General features: G+C 35.8%; 1 protein-coding gene across 2 annotated transcripts in view; it reads left to right on the top strand.

The window, feature by feature from the left end:
• Positions 1-2303: 2303 nt before the first annotated feature.
• The window catches only part of pth1r (parathyroid hormone 1 receptor), a 57438-nt gene continuing 36960 nt past the window's right edge, over positions 2304-22781 (top strand). The window contains exon 1 of one of the 2 annotated variants that reach the window (XM_081598288.1): positions 2304-3730. In XM_081598288.1, coding sequence (XP_081454414.1) covers positions 3626-3730 — 105 coding nt within the window. In that variant the 5' untranslated portion in view covers positions 2304-3625. The remainder of the gene's footprint in view (positions 3731-22781) is intronic. The other variant, XM_081598287.1, reaches the window with a different exon arrangement.

Raw genomic sequence — 22781 nt, 5'->3', positions numbered from 1 at the left:
AAAGATCAGAAGCGCTTTGAGTCTGTAAAAAAACATGATATGAGTTGCATGGAGCTACAGTAATTAGCTTAAAGGCACATTTAGCCTTTTAGGAAAACCTTTCAAAAGAAAGCAAGAACAAGAAGAAGGCAGACCCCAATCAAAAAATTAATTAATGAATAGGTGATGTCATGAACACAGTTTCTCTCTGATAATTATCTGAGTGCTATTTCAACTTTTTGACAGAGGAATTTTGGATCATGCATCTTCTGCACAAACACATCTTTGAACTATTTGCACAACATGCCAACTACCTTATGAATAAAGCTCTCCACATAAAATACCTGAGAATCAATTCACACCCCTGAATGAGAAAAAAGATGATGAAACTGTCCACAGATGACATGAGGACATTGAACAGACTAAATACATGCAAAGATGATGGACCTAAAGATATTTTGGGTCATACATTGAAATCTTCTTCTGCCGAGTAAGCAAAAGCTGCAAATATCTTTGCCATCTCTCACCAGCACAGTTTGTCCTGCTTTTTAAAGAAAGTGAATTTAACAACTTGTCATGAGCCACATTAAGCTCGCCTAACACCTTCTCTGACCTTCTACTTTTGCATATCAGCACACAGTGTACTAAAACCGAGACACACAGCAACACAGTCAATCAAATTAAAACAGGCATCCCTCAGGGGTACTTAGTCTGTGCTTTCCAAATATGTTACTAAACTCAATGATTCAGTACAAAACATCTTTTAAAGTTTCTAATGACACAGTTGGAGCTCAGCTACAAACACTAAAACACATTTTAGAGGTTGGCAATTGGATTAAAGAGCCAACAAAAGAAAAAGCAGCTTGGGCACTTCAGGAAAAAAAACAAGTCATCCTCACAATTTTCCTGTTGGACTGAGATTTCTGAACTGGCTAAGCCCCTCCAGGATAGTACTGTTTTTCTCAGTCAGATTTCTCAGATCCTCCTTTACATTTGTAAAATATAATGTGCATTTCTCATGAAACAATTCATAGAAAAAGTAAATCACAATGCATTACCTACAAAAGCCAGTCTCTTTCACAAAATTTTTGTGAAAACAAAAACCTCCAGAGTAAATGAACATGTCAGTGTCATTCGAATGACAAATCATTGTGTCATTGTGAACAGATAAGACAGTCAATTTGCTTAGTCATGTTCTTAATATAACAGCGTGCTATTCAGGGATATTTTGATTAAATCTGCGGCTAAAGTTTTGATGACAATTATGGCAAGTTGTAATAGTGAGAGATTATGTATTGGCAAGATTTATATTTACCCTTTTAATGTGTGTACTGTACTGTAAAAGACAGCAGTGTAGAGCTAAAAAGAATAAATAAATAATATGAATACAAGAGATTGGAAAAAATGCCATTTATTGTTTCTTTTGTTATTCAGTTATTTTCTGAAAATAAAATAATTCTATTGTGGCTCTGGATGTATGTCAGGTCGTCATCTACCTCAGTTATATCTTTTACAGCTTTTGATACATTTTTGATTTGATATTTTGATTATTCATTTTTACCTGCATTTATCTTTCCATGAGCTCTGACTGGTCTTCATTACAGAAAAGAATGCCCCCAGGATGATGCTGCCACTGCCATTGTGGGAATGGTGACAAGCGCACAGCATTTTGCAAAGTTCTCTTCTGACCAGAGCACCTCTATATAATCCTTCTTAAAAGCACACTCTGGTTTTTCAAGCTATAATTTCTAGCCCAAAATCAAACAGTTTACAAACTCGTCAGTTTATGACAGTTTTGGTTCTACATGGTGGAGGACAGATCTAACAGCCATGTTCTCGCTCTGTTTTAGGACAATGGATCAAACAGTTCACAAAAGTTCTCTGTTGCTCTTCTGTGGAGCATTTATACCCTTCCTATATTTGCTAAGAGTTTACATACTACTGCCATTTAATAATTTGTATGTATTATAAATGAAGTAGGCTGTACTGGATTTTATTAAAGGGTATAAGAATAAAAGAAGATGATTACATATTCCTACCACACTTTTTTAGAATTGTATTTCACTTATGAAACAGACTGAATTAAGGTTAAGTTTGGCCAACTGAACTTTCCACAATTGCATTGTGCTGTAACAAGCGACGAGGGTGACTTTAAATTATTAAAAGTAAATAACTTTTTTTATTTACTTCACAAACTTAAAATGTTGTTACAGTCCTTTCACCCATTAGAATTCACCATCGTATGGCGCTTCATCCGCCGCATTATGTTACTGTAACCCAATCCAACTGGATGCAACTTTTGAGAGACTGCAGGGGGAAAAAGCGGTTTGGCAACGGCCCTGCGATCTGTTGAATGTGGAGTTTGTTTTAGGAGTGAGAAAATATGTCATTTGGGGAGTCGTGGTTTATTCCAACGTAAGAGCGAGCGCACCAATAAGCGGCTTTCACGCTCCACCCTACCTGCCTCCTTCCAGCCCCCACCCTGCTTCCCCTTTTCCATCCACATACTCACTACTGAGCACGACCTGCCGCTTTGCCACATCTGGACTGGAGACGCTTCCCAACACGAGAAACTTCAACTTTTTTTTTTTTTTTCTGCTTTTGATTTGACTCTGCGCAAAAAAACAAAACAAAAAAGAAAACCCATAACAATCACTCAGGCGTTTTTGCGAATTATCAGTCCGTTAAGGTGATTTCTTTTCTCTCTCGATAGTAAGTAAAGATTGTTGAGTCTAAGCTGGCGTTTCTGTCTCGTCTTAGGTAAATAGAGTCTCATTTGGGAGTTTCATACATTCAGTTTTCTGTTAGATTGCCACGCTTTTATTTAGTGCGCTACACGTTTTCAGCCAGTGACACATGATCTGCGGCATTTTGGTGGGGAAGAAATGAAGAAAAGCGAAACTCTATCTATGAAGTCTAAACACGCAGATTAAACACATTTATATTAGCAGTTGTAAATTTCACTCTCCGCTCTTGTCATAATATTGTTAATATTTACTTTTAAATGTGAAAAGTGAAGCCTGTCCGTGATCAGTGCGCTGAATGAATGCGTTGATGGTGACATGAGTCAAACGGAGTGAAGTTGTGAAATTTAGCAGACTCTGGTGATGGAGTGAGACAATTTGAGGTTTTATTTTATGTTATTTTATTTTATTATTTTTTTAAAGAATCATATTTATTTATTTATATTTGTGTCTGATTCGGGAAGGGAAACTGGAAGAAACCAGTAGGCACAGAGCTCCATACTGAAGTGTTTAAGTTAGTCTGCGGGGAAATTTAAAAAGACCTAAAAATACAGCGTTGGTTTCTTCCCTACAAAGAATCATTTGAACTTCCCACCGCAGAGAGAGAGAGCGACATAAATAGTTCTGACATGTGGATGTAATTTCAGAAGTGAAAAAAAGCAAAGGAAAAAAAAAAAAAAAAGACAGATGCGCAGAAATAAAGCGAGCGGGCTGAACCGGACCGTATAGTAGATTATAGGAAATTAAATCGAGGGCAGAGCGGGCGATTAGAGTTATGATTTCACAAGCCGCCAGGAGCGTCGTAGGGCCAGATGGAGTGAAAACACGCATCACGCTCCACTTTGAAGAGAGTTAAGTCGATTAAATAATTGCTTTCTGAGCTCCATCAGTTGTGTGTTTGAATGACTCTTGGAGGTAGAGTTGCCTCAGGGTCAGGGATGGGATCTTCTCTGCAACTCCATAATCTGGACTTTCTTCTCATCTCACTCCTCAGCAGCCTTTGCCTGGTAAGTCATTCATTTACTGTATGCAGCGTAATTAGCGTCGTTTTGCTGTGATGTTGCACATGTGAAGCGTGGAGGTCCAGATGTGCTTCCTCTGCGCAGTGACAGCTTGTCAAACACAGAAAAGGCAAAAGCATCAGCAATTGCGAGTCTCTCCGCATGTGTTTTGCATTGGGGATATTGAGGAGCATTTAACTAGATTTTAGGGAAGGGTTAATTAGGCAACCCTAAGCACTGCTGGTGTTGTCATTGGTCTTAATTTCTAATAAATCTCCCCATTATGAATAGGAGTCTAGTAAAACTTTTTCCTCCAAAATTAGAAAAATAGGAAATTGACTTTTTGCTCAAATGACTTCAGTGTCATTTACTAAGTCTGTGCTGCATGTCATTGTAGTTACAATGGACATTCACTTCACACTTATGTACCATTTTTTACCAGTGTCCAGGTGTGGGTTTTAGTGACTGGGGACTAAAACTGTATTATACAAATTTCTCTCACCAATGCAAATTGCAATGGAATAATAGTATGGATCAAGGTTAGGGTTTATAGGCCTTCTGCTTGTGAAAAACTATTTTCCCAGAGCACCCTTGGATTTGTATAAAACATCACTTTGAAAAATATAGTCACCCATACAAAGCAACGCACAAAATGTAAAGGTGTGCCAGCTATGTGTGTCGCGATGTAACACAGACAGGGAAATACACCATAAATAAAGAAAGCACGGAGGAAATGGTTAAAACGTGCTGTTGTTTTATTTATTGTTTTTAGATAGATGCCTGTTCGTAATTTATATGAAAATCAAACACATTAAAACACAGTCCTGTATGCAATAATGTGTTTTCTTTTCAAATAAGATGCAGAATGAAAATGTTTAATTATTGCACTTGCAAATGTCCAGCCAAGCCACGTATGAGCTTATCTTCATTTTTCTTTTTAAAAAAAAAATAAATTGTGGGAGTACTTGTTTAGGATATTCTGAAATCTCATGTGTACTTTAATTCAGTTGCATGTTTTTTTTTTTCCTGAAAACTTACTACTACTCAACTCAACTTTTATTTTGTTTAAGCATTTTTCAAGCTCATGGCAACCCAAAAGGTTTTAATAGACGTGCAGTAAAACTGGACCGTTTTACACTTGCCAACTTTTTCTTGCTCATCAACTTTCAGGACAAAATGTTCACTTGCTGACTAATATTTCCCACCTACTAACAGTTGGGATGATGAGTAGATAATCCATATTAGCCTCTTAACCCACACTGCTTTGAAACCACTGTGGGGAAGCTGCAAGCAGCATGTCTGGCTGCAGGCTAGCTATCTGAGTAGATAGCCTGACTAATTAAACCAGCTAAGATTGTGGTATTTTGTGCTATTAGCACTACATCAACATTTAGGTTTAGTGGCTGTTTATGCTTTGTTTTTTATGAAGCATTAGATTCAAAACAACATAAAGAAAGACAATATGGGTAAGGTTTTCTTATTTTTACGAGTATAATGAACACGTTGCATTATTTTAACAGGAGTTGGAAAAACATGTTTTTTTATTTAATTAAAGCAAATAATTTAATTATTTGCTTTAATTAAAAAGCAAATAAGAATTTTTTCTTCAAAAAAATTTTTTTTAAAGAAAAATAATTTCTTTTTAAGGACGATGACAGAGTGAAACTGTAATATATTTACTCAAGATTAATAGACAGTACTTGCCTGTGACTGGTGATCACAGTCTTGTTCCACTTTGTGTGGTTTCTTCCTCTAGCAATAAGTGAAGGAGTCTCAAGCTCCTATTATTGGCACAAAATCGTTTTGAAGCTCTCACCTGCCTCAATTGGGATTGTCAAAGTGCTTCATTTCTGCAGTCTAAGTTCCCATTTGTGTAGTTTACTTTAACACAGGATACCGTGACTTATAAATGCCTTTTTAAATATTGCCATAGCTGTATCTATAAAGTCTGATGCACGCACACACACACACACACACACACACACACACACACACACACACACACACACACACACACACACAGCGTAGGCAGAGCAACACACTATGTTGGTTTTGTGTGTTTTGGCTAAAGCTGTTGTGCATTCAACAGGCAGTTTGCCCAGGCTCTGAGGTACAGTGCATTTTCCCAGTGATGTGGTTCATCACTGCGCCACAGTGGACCTCTGAGCTCAGTGGCATAGATGGCACAAGAAAACAATTAAAATGAAACTGTATTTATAGCTGGTTCAACATTTAGCTGCTAAAAGGCTCTGTCTGTGAATGATGTTTACCCATTTTTATGTTAGGTGTTTGCTCAGTCTTTCCCTCCGCCCTAAAAAAAATAAGTTGCGGGCATCTAAACTTAGAGTGGAAAGTCTGGCTTTTGAAAGCTGAAATGAGACTTTTTGAGCTGAAACATCCACTTGTCAAATTGCAGGATTATGCCTTCCAGGGTCTCTGTATCGAAGTGAGAAAAATCTGGAGATTACAAGAGGAAATCTAAACGTCGGAAAACACTTTGACATTGGCGTCTTCACAGCGTATTTATCTAAATTAACCGACACAAGTCGTGCAGTAACCATTGTTGCGTTTTACATCTCAGCAGTCAAGTGGCAGTGACAGCCAACAGACGAAGCATTAGCTCACAGCACCTTTGTTCGCTGTGACAGGCTGCCTCACTCTATTATTACATTTATTAGGAGGAAGCAGGGCTTTCAGGAAACCTTGGTGGGGATTTAATTTCTACCTCATGACTGTGTTTTCCTCCGTGATGACTTGCATGTGTCTGGATACTCGGAGTGGATTTGAATCTGCTTGCTGCAAGTTTTGTGTAAGGGCTAGATGGACAATATGTAATAGCAAAGAATGTCAGCTTTTGCTATGATCTGGCCAAAATTAATCTAATTTATTCATTGTTCATAAAAACAGGCTTAGAAACCATGATAAAGAAGTTAAATTGGAATTATATTGTTAAACTCCCACAATACTTATTATATTAATACTTCAAATGATTATTAAATCAAATAATAGTTAAAGGAAAATATTTGCTTTCCCAGATAAAAGCAGAGTAGATGCTGGACAACATGATACGTTTTACTCCTTGGGATTATGTTTGAATTTTGCAGCTTTGTCAAAATGAATCCAACAGAACAATGGTACACATATAACTTTTTTTTGTTATAAATCAGCCATGTAAAAGCTGCTAAAATGCATACTTCTATGCCCAGCATAATAACATTTCCTTAAGCTTTATTCATCTCTGTTAAATTTTCCCCAACATAATTTTAGAATGCAGATTACAGTGCTGTATAATCTCTTTTCAATCTGTCTCTGGTAATTAGACTCAGCAGATATTTTCTCACTAATTTGAAATGAACTGGGGGTGTATTTGTAAAATGGGCTTTCATATTAAAATTCCTTTTTGCATGCCTTTTGACTGATATCCAATATGACTTATGCTAATTTTTTCCCACTTGTGTGTGTTTGTATGCAATGCGCGAGTGTGTCTGAAAGAGTAAGGCATGAAATATCCTCATTAATGTATTCCCCAAGTCTGTTTTTCACTCAGTGATGTTGATGAAACAGCTGAGACTGCAGTCTGTCTGATTGCTTCTTTTGATTTGTCCTGGTTGTTAGCTTTCAGTACAATTACTCAACAGGAAGGAAAAAAAAAAAAGTCTGAATGCGTTTTATGTCATTTATTCTTAATTCAAATTATATTAATTGTAATTTATTAATTTGCATGCAGTTATAAAATTTTCAGACAGATTTCTTTCTATTAAATGTTAACTTATTTAAGATTTCAAAGTGATGATGTAGCTTTACAACTTAGAATTATGTTATGACAACTTGACATTAACCAAGAAATCATTACTGATATAAATTTGTTCTAAAAGTATTACTGATTGCACTTTAAAAATTAGGTAACTTTATGTTATTAAAGGTAAAGTTGAAACACTAATGATTTCTTGGTTGTCATAACAAAGACATTTTGAATAATGTCAACTTTGTATTAAAAGTGTCATAATTTACCGAATGACACTTTATGACAACAGTCATAAATATTCATGAAGGCTTATTCATGTTCATGACATGTGTTATGTCAAGTTCATGAAAGTGTCATGACAGTCTTATTCACTCCCCTTCAAATAAAGTGTTACCGAGATTTCAAAAAGTTTTGAAAATGATTCACAAGTGGAAGTCTGAACATCTAAGCAAGTTCATCCTGAGAGCAGGCCACAAGATGCTCAAAGTAGTCTCCAAACACTCTAAAATATCCACTGGAGACCTACTGAAGGCTCTTGTAAATATTATTAGGAAATGACATGTCTTCAGAAATCATAGAGATTCCACAAGTGTAACACTCATGGGAGGTGGGTACAGAAGAAGTGCAGTGGTTTTAGTGGGATCCTAAACCACAACACTACACCAAGACACAAGTATTAGAGAGTACTTGAGGAAAATGTGAGACAATCCATAAAAAACTGAGGCTGAGGCAGGACTGGATCCTGCAATATGACAATGACCTAAACCCATACCATAGCTGAGAATTAAGAAATGGAAAGTCCTGGGCTGAGTCAAAGTCAATACCTTCATCCCACTGAGACGCTGTGAGGTGACTTGGAATAAGGCAATGCATGTAAGAAACTGTTGCAAAATCTCACAGCTGAAAGTCAAGAAGCAGGCTAACTTTCCCCAGACTGATGTAAGAGTAGTAAATCTTAATGAGTGTGTCACTAAAAGTATATAAGCCAAAAGTAGTTATATGAGCTATAGGGTGTCTAAACTTGTTCCTTAATCAAAAAATGTTTCTGTATCTTGTTTAAAGAGGAAATAAGATGTTTTGTCATTAAAATGTAAGTAAATAACTCTATTTTCAAGAAATAAGAGATAATTAGACATTAATTTGTGATAATTTCTTAATAAAAGACAGAATACACATTTCATATGGTGGAGGTAAAGCAAAGCCAAAGCTGCTTAATTTAATTATTTCATCCAATATATTATTACACGATAAATGCAGTGATAATTTCTTATAAGTAATTCTGTTTCTAAGCCTATTGTATCAAACCCCTGACTAGCGTGAAGCTTTTCTTCATCGCTGGTTCAGCCCTTTTAAATCTGATTTCAGCCATTACCGTGTAGTTTTTGCAAATTAAGTTGGTGACAGCAGTTGACATCTTGCTTAGGATACGTTTTGCCAATTGGCAATATAAATTACAATTTGACAGGATTGTATTATAGACGGGAAAAATGCACAGTGTATGTAATTAATTCCAGACTGTCAATTTGATTGCATTTATTGTTGATGTAACAGGTTTTTCTTTGTTATTATTTCTGGATATAAATGTGACTTGTGAATTAGGGAATTTCTTATTTAATTTATAAATACTGATCATGGTATATGCCCTAAAGGGGCTTGTGGATTACTGACCCCTTGAAAGCTAACTTTTTATATGCACATGTGCACACACATCCAGACATAACATAATCTGACCAAGACTAAGCCATAGGCCCACATCATGACATTACATTGGGCCAAAATGATCTGTTATTCCACAGACTCCACTCTAGCAATTGTGAACATGCGATGTTTATTTGCTGTTACACTAAACAATTTATTGACCCTCTTATTATAATCAAGCCAGTGCAGACAGGGTTTGTCATGAGGCTTGTTTGGCCTTTAAGCTGTTTTTGCACAGTTGAAAACCAACAGTAGTGGTGAAAAAAAGTACCAAAAAAAATGAAAGGTGCTGTTTTCTTACATTTCATTCATTGGACATTTCCGATAACCCTACAGCAAAAAATAAAAAATAAAAAATCTAAATAAATTCACGTTGTCCACATATATAATTTTGTTTGTGAGGGAGTAAAGATGCAAGTCACGTCTTTCTCCACTAGTTAAGAAACCGAGTATAGCTTAGATAAATGGTTCTAGACAATGGTTTACTTTTTAAAGTTGTTTCAAAACAAACGTCTGTCAGAAAATGTAAACAATGGATTCTGTTTGGCCGTGATAATAATAACGTGCCCCAAACTCAATGGCAAAACACTTCTCTGTGGTCCACGCTTGACGAGATCATGATTGGGCAACTTCTGACTGCTGGTTTGTGCTGAGTCAGTGCCAAGAAGATTGTGAGGGTATTTACACAAGAGGCAATTACAATATGGAACCAGTATCATCAAAATAAAGAGTCCCAATTTTAACAATGGACAAGTCTGATCTTAAGTTTTACTTTTTACCTCATGCGGCAATGACAAGATTTGATTGCCTTTAATTTTAGTCAGTATATTAACATATATGTGATTTATGTATTAACAGATTCTAATATAGGTGGATGGTAACTCAAGAAGAAATGTTCCCATTTTCTAAAATCGGTGTTGATGTGTTTCTATGCAGCATCCAGCTCCTTAACAAGGAGCTGCTGTGTATTAAACTACACCACCCACAAGAAATGATGGATGGACAAAAAGGTTCCCTGTTCTGCAAGGATCACATGCCTCTGCTTAGAGCAGAAGGAGATTATAGATTCAGGCCATTAAAATGGTGCACTGGGGATCTAGTGGTCCTAAAGACATGGGAGTACCACTGAGAGTAAATGATTACATAAGTCCCAGTATTTGTGTCACTGCCTTTTCACTGAGAATCTCAGTGGGATCTGTTTATATTGGCCTTTGTGGCTGCAGGGATGTGGTATTTCTCTCAGCTACAAAGACCTAATTTATTAATGCAATTAAGTAGGAGTCAAAGCCCCCTGGGTTTTTATTGTAATCGATTCCATTCACTGTCCCAGAGCCAGTTAGTTTTTAGCTTGCTTAAGGCGTAAGGTAGCCTTTTTTGCCCTATAAAAAAAAAAAAAAAACAGGTTTGTAACCAGCATTTTAGGTTCAAATAATTTACACACAGATTAAAAGATTGATTGCTGATATTGTACTTTCCAGTCCTTCAAGTGCATCTTAATGAATTAGAATATTATCAAAAAGTCAGTTTACTATTGCAGTTAAATTCAAAAAGTAAAGCTGATATAGAGTGCATTTATCTTGTGTTTTTTTTCGTTTTTTTTTTAGTTTGTATCATGTTACAATGTTATTCGCTCACCAAACCGTACCTGGTGTGTTACTTAGATTCTTCTAAGCATGTTTGAGACACACAGTGCTGCCCATTTCCACAGAGTTCCTCCTCAGAGCTGCAGGTTCCAGCTCAGCTTCCCCCTCTGACAACTGACTTTCCCCACTCAGCTCCCCCAGACTAGCGGCAGGAGCAATTAGTAAACACCTGATGGAACTGTGAGTCTGCTCAACTCATTACACCAGCCTCTCCTCAGTCCAATGCTCCTAAGAATGTCGGACTGAGAATGGCTGTGGACATTGTTGTGATGACATACTGAAAGTGGAGTATTGGGAAGAGCAGGAGTTTCCTAAAGGGACACATTCCAATTTCTTTTCAGTTATGTTTGATATATGCAACATTTTTATAACAACTGAAAGTAATATAGTTACCTAATTATGCTATATAGGTAGTGTCTGAAAAGTACATAATACCACCCCTTTCATATTGATGTTGATGGTTTACAATTAATGAGAAGCTAAAATGCAGTTTTTCAGAAAATTAGAAATAGACTACAATTCAAAGAAGTCGTTATGCAGGAAACGTGTAAATAAAAAACAAACAAAAAAGAAAACGGAATTATGCACTTAGGTTTTTCTACTTCTGACCTACCATTGCTCAAAGAAATATGACGAAAGTCATCATGTCAATAGCATATCCTAGCTATTTCCTATACATCAACCTCTGAAGGCAGTTTCTTTCAAGTTGTCCAAATGTCCGGTGTGAACTTTATGCTGCTCCTCTAGTTGTTTATTTCTGCCTGGAGGCTTGTTCATTAAAGTTGGAGTTTATTTAGCCCACACAGCGAGGGACCATTTTAGATAACTACAAAGTCTTTATGCAAATTAATCTGCACACCAAGAAAGCTATACAAACATGTATGCATGTTAATTTGACACAAGCTTTACTTCAATCCAAGCAGGAGAAGATCCATTTTAGGGTGTAGGAGGTGTGTCAGTAGAAGTGCAACGGTTTGAGCCCAGGCTTACCAGAACGAATCACCTGCATTCACAGCTCATCAAAATGTTTTAAAATGTGCAGTGTTGTTTTGCTGCCTTAAGAACATATTCTCTGTGTTCTAATTTCATTTGGAAATGTTTTTCTTCTCTCTACCGTGCAATGTTCATTAAACAACAAAAACAAAAACACTCAGGCAGGATGTAAGACCAGCCTGTAGTGTTTGCATGATATATCCTGCTTGATAATTTTCATTGGTCTTTCATAAGTCTCCTTGAGCTAAGGAGCTATGGTGCAGGCTGTTAATTATTATAAAGCTTTACAAAATCACATCAAGAGAAACTGAAGACCAGACCATCTGGCTATATCAATCTTATCTGAGAGAATATATTAATTGGATGATTGAGCATATGGCCTCAGACTACTCGGCTTTGTGAGTTAAACTGAACTGAACTGAAAACCAGTTGTGCCATTCTTGGGACATTTTGAATCAAGATGGGATGAAAATAGACACATTGACAACACATTGTGAATGTACAGTAACATTTTTAGTGAAACTCTTCATGCCAACAGGGTTACTAGAAGACTGATATTTTTTTATAATACAATACACTGTCACAATTACATACCTGCTAATAAATCTTTTTTTTATTTTTTACCAACCAGAAAGAGATAAATTATTTTGAACTTTTACCTGATGTCAGTTCACTCAACCTTCTGGAGGAACCAGTCTGGCACCTATTTGACTCTCGCAGTGTGCTCATTTTGTCTGTCTGCTATCAAAGGTCACCTGCAGAGGTCTAATAGAGTCCATGTATGTGTGGGTCAGAGCCATTTAAAAAGCAGAAGAAGGCCAAAACATATTAAGCTTTAAATGTTAATGCTGGGCCAGTATTACAGTCAAGATCATATGTTTTGATCCCCAAAAGGAGCTTCTAGTAATCATCCACTAAATCTATTTGGTTATAAAATCACCAACCATATACATAGCTCAGCAATGTAAGCCAACATTTCACTTTACTTTTGTACATGATTGCTACTTACACACACAATACTCTGCTGCTATTATCTCAGTTATGTTAAACCACTGTTATATTTTTAACACTCTACAAAGTGTGTAGGGAAAGTACAAGATTTTATGTTGTTATTTGTACATAGCTGAATTTGGTTCTTGATTCTTTACAATGCACCTTGCTTTTCATACTGTAACTTAAACATATTTATAGAATCATGTTCCACATGCATTCAGGTTTGAGCTAGCTGGTTAGAGTGGACCCATCTGGCCATTCTGCTTGCTGGTAACTTAGCACTTGTGTTAGATGATGGGGTTGTTTTGCAGCTCCCAGTCAGATTTATAGTTCGTACTTGAAAATCAAATCTACCCATTTAAGTCCACCCTGGGTCTCTTTGTGAACTGCTTCCATTCATTATTTGTAACCAGTTTACCAGGAACTCTATGCAATATTCCCAACATATGGTTCAGAGGTTGTTCTGCTGCTGTACAGAATAGAAGTAAAGTAACTAAAGATCAAATGTAAATTAAAAACAGTAATTAACTTCCAAAATCACATTAGTCGTACTTGACAATACTCCTTTCAGTATACTGACCTTCTATGACAGATAAGCCACATAAACGAAAAGTTAGTTCTGTTGCGAGGTTAAATTTTACAAATGAATAGCAACAAACACAAACCAGAATGTTTGCAAAAATACGTTGGGCATTACTGATATATTTTGTTATCTGATGAAAAACTTAAAATTGATGCGCTTCTCATTTAATTCTGAAAGTAAATTTGCTGAATTAACTTGATTTCATCTCCATTGCAAGTAAATAAGGAAAGAATACGTTGAACTTTAAAAAAAAACAAAAACAATTGAACATAAAAACAAGATGTATGGTGAAAAAAATATTTTTCTTAAGTCAGCCATGCACAGGGTGCTCAAGTTTTGATGGGCCGATTTGTCACATTTTACTGGCGTGTTCCTCTTTTCCTTCTCAGACTCATCTGACTCAGTTGGCATTAGACAGCTCTGTTGGCAGCTCATGTCATCAGGCCAAATTAAGTTGAGTCAAGAATTTTAGGAGACTTGACACGCATTGAGATCTGACATGCATCTAAATAAACAGTTTCTTGGTTGTATAACTGAAGGGTTATGATCATTGTATAATTTTACGCTCCCAGGAATATCTTCTATAAGACATTAGGTTATTTTAATACCAGCTAAAGTCATGATAAAGGCCTTTTTCAAATATATTGGTCAGATTAATGAAATATATGTCAAAAGTTAGACTCCTTTAGGATTCGTGTGACGAAATGGCCTTGACAATCTCAGTCCATAAAAAACAAAGCTATGATACCAAAGTGGAGGATGTCATTTACTTGTCAGACATGGGTACCACTGTGTTTTAGTTCATTGCAAAGTTTTTATCTTGGCTGAGATTTCACTTTAAACAGAAGAAAATTTGTTTATGAAATTGTCTAGTTGAGACCCTATTGAGGTTAGAAAGTTGTTGACTTTTTAGTGTTTTTACTGTCTTCATCATCAATAATGTAAAATATTGATGTTGTGTAATGTAAAAGTCTGTAAATGTATGGCTCGCGAGGCATGAGAATGTTTTATACATAGGAATGGATCCCTGTAGGTGTTGGAAGTAATAGAGATTGATGGGGCCTGGAGCAGCATTGCTGTCTTTAGGTGTGTTTGACTGGACACCTGTCAGTGGACCTGCACCAATTATGCCATTTCTTGAAATCTCAGTTCTGCTACCGATACTGCTGCCCCTTTTCTGTCCTCTTCCAGCTACCAGCATAGACCTGATGTTGGCTTGAGGAGATTTTTTTTCTCCTTCCATTCTCATGTCAAACCTTTTCCGTTTCATATTAGTCAGTGAACTTTCAAATGTTGATGGCATTTGCAGCATTACAAGTGATTTGCCATAGCTGTGACACGAGCACTGTAGTTTTGCTCGTATGTTCCAGTACTCCAGGCCAAATTTATTTTAGGTTAACCTAAATGTTTGCCAGTTTCAATAACAGTCACCCAGTAGGCCTACAGTTCATTTAGAAATTTGGGCCAATGCCAGTCTTCATATAGTGCTTAGAGGACCTTCCCTATGCTAATAACAAGGGGTGTCACAATATGATGCACAATATTAGGGTCAAACAAAAAATGGATTTCATAAACAGATGTGCAGTGATCCCTCGTTTTTTTGGGGGGTTTGCGTTCTGAAAATAACCCTCGATAAGTGAAATCAGCAAAGTAGTTACCTTTATTTTTTTAATTACAGAGCATAATTAAATACTCTACATTGAAACCAAAGAACAAAACCTGTTTTCAGGTCAGCGGATGTGCGTGTGCGTCAATCACGGCATTAATGTCATCCGGAGTCGTGTCATTAAAGCATCTCCTCCAACCTGCTTTGCGAGATTCACAGCTGTATCTACGGCAGAACCTCCGGCCACAGTTTTTTTCAGCAGGCATTCAAAGTTTCAGTTTCCATATCCTGAATGGCCAATCTGTATTACGTATATTTTAGCCAATCAGGACGCAGAACACAATGCACTGTGAAAAAAACTGCACACAAAAAAATCTGACTGCGAAAGGTGAACTGCGATATAGCCAGGGATCACTGTAAATAAAATTAGCTTAGTGGAGAATTGACCAGTTAAAGTTTGATTAGTAGCTACATGTATTTTATGTGTTTTAACTAGAGGTTACCAAGCACAGTAAACCTAGAAATAGCCCCTTTAGTTTAATTAGCTAAGCAGCTCAAAAACAGATACCAACTTTAGCATTGCTATTGGCTGGTAGTCAGCCAAAGTACTCACTGTGATTTATGTGCTTGTATCTTGTGTATATCTGTGATGGACCAAGCAATAAAAGACCATTTTTGGTTTAAAGCCAAAAAAAATTTTTTTTACCCAAAAGACAAACTTGAGTAAATGATAAAAAAATTAGAATATTGGGCCCATAAAAGAGGTCCAGGAAACTGAACTCAACTCAAACAAACAGACTTGCCCAAATGAGACAAAACACAACAAGGGGAACGCTAGCTGGAGATAGGCACCAGCAACCCTCCCGACCCCATTGAGGGACAAGGGTGTAAGACAATGGATGGATGGATGGACAACAAGGGGAGAACATACAAAAATCTAACTGAAACTAACATAAGAAAATCCCATTTCCTCCCCCATGATCCCATGTTGTGGTATGAACCAATCTGCAGGTCTATACATGCTTGCTCCACCACTTTTCCACCTCTTTGATTCTCTCTGAAGAACTGGAGCAGCTGGCACTGAGGTAACCCCCCCAAAAAGAGATTAACACTTAGTGTAAACTAAAATGTGTGCACTTCTATAAGAATAGTGCTTTGCTTGTGTAAAACTCTAAACAAACATTAATTGTTACTCTGTAAATTAATCCTATATTTAAAGAAACAAAACAAATGTGTTTTGTATGATTGTAGCAGTGAGCATTACCACGTTTGTGTGACTGTAACTGCAGCCATCACACTGTCACTTTCCTTATTTTAAACTTATGCCAAGTTAAAAGGTGATTTACACTACTTCAGTGCCTATAATCAAGTGTTGCCAACTGCACCTGGTTAGCTTTTAGCCAGGTACAGTTAGCCACAGTTAGCATCTGCCAGAGGCCTTCAAACCAGGGCTAAGCTAAACAGCTGGTTAACAGCTTTAAATGACTTTAGACTATATTCATCACTGCTGTTTGAAAATATGTTCAAGTTAAAAATATAAAATACTGAGATTGATAAAATTGGAGCTGAATAGCTTTGCAGTGTAGAGAAACTCTTTTAAACATATTGTGATTTATTTGCTTGATTTACATCAAGCACTCAAGTCACTGTTTTTTTTAAAGCTGATACTCTTGGACACTTGAGGTGAAAAATTAAATAATAATTTTATATTTTGAGACATTATGTATGTTGTATGTGCTGAATGCAAGATTCTTTTCTTGTAATACACTTGTCTTTCTAGAGAATGGACCAGATTAAAAAAAAGAAAAAAGCAATTTTTGTGAGATACAATAAACCTTAAATTTTTTTAGTCTGTAAGAGTGATTCAAATTCATTCAACTACAACAAGTTGGTACCAGAAACTATTTTTCTGGAGGAGAATACTGTTTGAGATATTGATAGTGTTTATAAAGTTAGAGGAAGCTCACTGCAAATATTTTTCTGCAGTCTGTGGTTAGGTGAAAGGTCACGTCTGGAAGTCGTCGAAAAACAACTGAAATTATATGTTTGCAGTCTACGGCTTTGAGAGCTTTGTGTGATTGTGCAGGATAGTTTGAGAGAAAATGGAAATCAATTGAGGCAAAGAAAATGGAGAGATTTAAAAGGGTCAGCTTTTCTGCACAGATGGTAATAATACTTATCACAATACAAGTATGTGGCTTTTGTGGTTCGCTGCAGTATGTTGTAGATTTTCAGATGTGAACAGTCATGTTCCTATGTGAACACTCATGTCGCTGTGGACTGTGAGTTACTTACTGTCTTCACAGGTCATTTTACATGTTTGCTTGAATTTTCCCCAGATAAGCGCAGGACTCAGCTCACAGATGCAACCTGTGGGAAAACGCCTTTTATACACACTGCAGAGCTTTACAAAAGTCTACCTGCGATTATCACCGGTTTCTCATTTTTTATTCATACACATTTCTCTGCTCATTTTTGTATTGAGTGACATGGCACTCGGTTTTCATAGGACCTGTGTGTCCAACTTGTAGTTACTTGTGTTAGTAAAGGGAGGCTCCAGTTTCACTTGCATGCTAAGGTTATACCTATGCTGTGTTTGACTCAGGAAGAATTTGTTTTCTTAACTTACCATGACCTCTGCTGCTTTTTTCTCTTAACTTTTCCACTAAAAGAATGTGTAACTCAACGCCACTGGACCTCACTTAAAAAAAAAAAACGGATGATAGGCCTGTACCTCTACAACATCAACAGTTAATATGCTGGCTGGCTGCGTTTCAAGCATTTTTTTTCTCTCTTTTGCCATTTATGCTTTTGATTTTTTGATCTTGACACTTCTATTTTGCATAAAAATAGTTTATATTGATTCAGTGATCCCTTTGAATTCTTCATCATCCAACATGACAAAGGATCCAGGTTTTACTAAATCCCATTTCAATCATAAACCTCCTCTAAAGCGTTTCATTTTCTTCATAATAATCAGGACATATTTTAATTGAGTGGCACTGGCTAATCTATTTTTTTCACAATAAAAACAAAACTCATTTCTTCCACAGTGAGTCTTTAATAGTCTGAAGTTGTGCCTTTTGATGTATTTAGTGCTATAAATTTGTGGGGTAATAAAGTGTTTTAGTGTGTGGAACAAGTGGATTACATCAACAAAAGTCTTGAGTCTTTTGTGGGATAGAAAATTGTCAATATTGTGCTGAGACCTTCATTTTGGGCAATATGTTTGAAATTCCAGACTGGCTCTGTTCAAGTTGACATGTGAAAATTCTCTGCAATGCAAAGGTTTTTCCCATAGACGGACAGTCCAGCTCAGGCCCAACCCCCAGCCCCACTGTAAAATGATAGATTATATTTCAGGTATTCATACTTAGCACCTTTCAGTTTGCCTTTAGATTTTTTTTAAATACAACAGGAATACAATTTTAGACAGCATTCTGAATGAATCCCTTAATTATTACAACCAGAAAGAGTAGTATTTCACACATGTGACCCAGTTGTTTACATTATTTGGACCCAGCTCAAACTCTGACCAGGACTGCTCCCCAGTTGCATTGCTTATGCCGGAGAGGAAGCTGGATTTCTTAATAAGACCCTTCTTAGTTTCACTGAAAAACTCTGAGGCTTATGGGGTTTAAGGATGAATTTCACAAACTTCCAAGTAATACAGGAGAAATATTTAGTCCAATGGAAATCTCTGCCAGTTTTCACTCAAATTATGGCACCAATGTTAACTTGACTACATTTAAACCTCAAACCAAAAATCTTAATATGTTGATTGTTCCAACTGAGGGGAGATTACAGATGTGCGTTTCAGACATAGCATTGATTCAGACTGACATTTAGTAATATGATTTGGATTTATTTGAAATGTTTTGCATGTTGTGCATAAGAAAATTATGATTTTCTTATGCACAAGAAGACTGACGCGAGTGTGTTGCTTCAGTCTTCAGTTACAGCTGTTAGTGCAGTGTGATGGAAAGACAGCCTTAAATAGTTAGTTTAATTACTAAAACACATAAAAAATGTGTCAATATGTTGACTGAGCTGGTTCAGTCTAGTGTATTCTTAATATTTAGAAATCAAAAAGTTACCATCTTACAGAGACGTTTTATTTAGTGGTGCATTGGTTCAGTTATGGAGTTTCAGATCATCAGATTGTACAATGATTAATGTGTGCAACAAGGCAAACTAAGCAAAGTCAGAGTCAGAGATATGTCCTATTTAAATGTAACACATCATTATATAGTTCTAAGAAGGTTTTGAATGTTGGTTTTAATGAATAATACATTTATCCCATTTTTACAATCTTTAATGTGATGTTGCTCTCCAATTGGAGCATGCATGCAAAACAAAAAAAACTGCTGCCTATTTTCAGATTGTTCCTAATTAAAGAGAGACCATTCGCGGTTCTATTTTCTACATTTTAATTAAGAGCTAGTGGTTAATTTGCTACATTTAAATTGAAATTTCACTTCAGAGAATGTGACAGATTAGATATAAGAGACAGATTTTATTTGAGTGAAATCTAAACACAGTCATTACACAAAGGATAGTAAAGATCACCAATATCAGATTTCTATCTAATACATGTTTTATGACAGCATGTTACAAAAACTACAAAAATCTTATAGTCCTGGTAAGATGTGCACTAAAAATATTTTGTTTTCAAAAAATAAAATTCAATTGTTGTGCAGAAATGTTAGACTATGTCTGTATTATTATTGGGGTTCATGAAGTTTGTTTTGCTCTTGTTTTGTTTTAATCCCGTTTTGGTGTTAATCCTGTTTAAACATGCAGCACCCACTGCCCTGCATATTTTAGGTGTTTCCCTGACTCCACTCGCCTGACTTAAATAGGTGATTAAACACAAACATGAAAGACATGGGCTCTGAGGACCAACACTGAAAACCTGTGCTATGAAAATATTGAAAAATATTCATATTAAGATGTATTTAGTGTTTTGCTACAATTTAACCGGTAATATTTCTCTGTTGTGCACATCATTTTCTTCCTTTTACCTGAGATTTTGAGCAATTTTCAGTCAAACGGAAACGTGATGTAAGCACAGACGCACCAGTGACCTTGTTGCATGGGAAATTGAAAGCTAGTGCTGACAGACCAACTGCAGTCTTCTCAGTTGGAGCGCACTGTGTTCAGTACATCTTATGTCTCTTTGTGTTTCCTTAACACACAAAAATGCCTGAGCATCTTTATCCTTGTCTATTTACATCAACATTTATCTAATTAAGTCTTGAAATGCACTTAATGATCTATCATACATTTTGCCTGGGCTATGATCCAGAAATATCTTAGCATATCATTTTGGAGCATTTCATACTGCATGTTTTGACAGATAAATGTTCTTGTGTATTAAGGAGGTCTGCTAGCTTTGTTGGATAATTCATTTCATTTTCACTGTTTTTTTTTTTTACATTAATTTAATTGAGACAAAAAGGTCTTAAGATTAAGCAAACATTTTTTGTTTTGGGGAAACAAAAGATTTCATCCCAAAGAGAAATCCAAAGAGAAATAACTGCACAGAAATATTTTACATGTTTTTCATAAGACAGAAAAAACGTACACAAGAGAAATAGTAACATAAATGCAAACTTGGCATGTCTGTAGTGCAAAAAGCATGTTTATTATTCTAAGAAATTATTATGTAAAACAGCTCTCTATTCTGGGTGCTATGAAAAAAAAATATTTTAAAGCTGCTCAATTGCAGATGTGTTTCTAAGGTAAAGGAATTGAGCAGTTCAGTCCATTGGGAGCAATAAAAGAGAAAATGCTTATTCGAGCTCTGAGTGCACCCCGGAGATGTTTAACATTCATATGTTACCACTGCTGTTGTGATAGGATACAATGCAAGAGGTATAGTCTGCGTTGGTTGGTTACCTAGGTAATGAATTCATTTAGTTATTTTCTGTGATATAGAAGGAAACTGAATCTGAAAATTGCCACCTGTGACCCTGGATTGGCAAAAAATCACAATGTGACTTATTTTACTGATTTTCCCCACAGTTTTTATAGATATGCAGGGAAATACATCTTAGTTGCATCACCTAAATGTATACACAGATCCATATAGACTTATAATATTTCAAGTTTTCAATAAACAACCAAGTTTATGTAGATTAAAAGTGCATAAGCCTCTGTGTGACTCGCCTCAGAACACATTCAACTTGATAATGCATGCAAGGGTTATTTACTGATGTCAGGAAACCTTAAAATCTAACATAAAACTGTTCATGTGGTTTAAAAGCCTTTTATTGGGATACCCAAGAAAGTGCCAGATTGAACACAGTTGTTCTGTCTCTTGTCAACATGTTGCTTTGCAAAGCTGACTGGTGAAACAGAAATGCACTTTTTATTTGCAAGAAAGAAAAAAATCATTATCTGGAGTCATTTCCATCTAAAAAATCAGATAATCTTTTTCTGAAATCTACATGAGCATAATTCTCCACACTTATTTAAGGTAATTTATTAAATTTTTTTAATATATATATTTTTTTCATTTTATTGGCAAGTCTTTTTGGCAGTTGACAACAGTCCAGATATCGAGGCAGATAGTCTGAATAACCCAGTGAATATAAGCCTTTTGTGCTCGTGTTGCTTTATGTTGCAAGTAGCAGAGAAGAATAAAAGTGAGTAAAAGCTACTTCAAAAACTTTTTTATTTTATTTTAATCATCTAATAAATAAATGATATACTTTTATTACAATATGTTAACTGCAATAGGAATTATTGTTGCTTTGTACTTTAACTGGAAGCAATTATATACTCATGTTTTATTTTTATTTTATTTTTTTAATGCTGTTACAGTGGTAATTTTGCAGGTTTATCTTACTGCCTGCTCCTCATGTGAGGGATGTTTAAGTATATGGTTTTGTATTTGTTTTGTTTTGTTTATCTCTTTTGTTATAATTTTAATGGAAGCCATATTATATTTATTTTCCCATGTTTTGCTTGATTTTTACATATTTTTTATGATGTTCGATTGTTGTTTGGTTTCAACTCATGTTCTTTGGTTTCAACTTATCTTTACTTGCATATATAATTATTCTTTTCTGTTTGATTTCCAAGACAAGTTTATTTTTTATATTTTGATTTTATCATCCTCTCAGTTTGTTGTTGCCCATTTCTGCTATTTTGCTTCCTACTTTTTCAATGAAAATATCTTCCTGCCATCTCCGTTAGTCTGCACCTGGGTCCCTCCCTGCATCCAGCTGTAATACATAGGTCTGGTCTCGCAGCAGGTACTTAGTGTCTCTCTGGGCAGGAGATTAGTTTTGAGTGTACAATATATTTATGTGTGTCAAAATAAGAACATATTATATACCAGTAACTGGCATGAGCCATAACATCTTAGAAAAGTATCTGCAGGTAGTAATTCATTGACTAATTGCCAAGTTTATGGATTACTTGCCAGCCCATTCCACAATACTTCTAAAATGTTTTTTTCGTTCTCTTCATGTAGCAAATAACTCAACATAACACATTATTGTTGGGGAACATCAGTGTTATGACTTAGTAGCATAATTTTTTACTTTAAAATGTAACAAGGTTGTTTTCTACTGATTTATTTTAAAATGGAAGTAGTTTCAAAGGAATAAGTCTAGATTTGATTAAAAAAAACTTTTTAAAATGAATTTTCAGATACAACAAATGCACAATTGTCCAATTGAGAATAAGATTATTTGTCTTAGCCATAATAAATCAATAAATAGTTAAAATTCTGAAAACAGTGGAATAATTGTTAATTACAAGGTTTTTCTTTGTTATCTTGTATT

Source organism: Poecilia reticulata, chromosome 17, assembly GCF_904066995.2.
Source record: "Poecilia reticulata chromosome 17, P_reticulata-male-v2, whole genome shotgun sequence".
Classification (NCBI taxonomy): domain Eukaryota; kingdom Metazoa; phylum Chordata; class Actinopteri; order Cyprinodontiformes; family Poeciliidae; genus Poecilia; species Poecilia reticulata.
The sequence above is the reverse complement of the archived record's forward strand: the minus strand, read 5'-3'. Positions and strand labels throughout refer to the sequence as shown.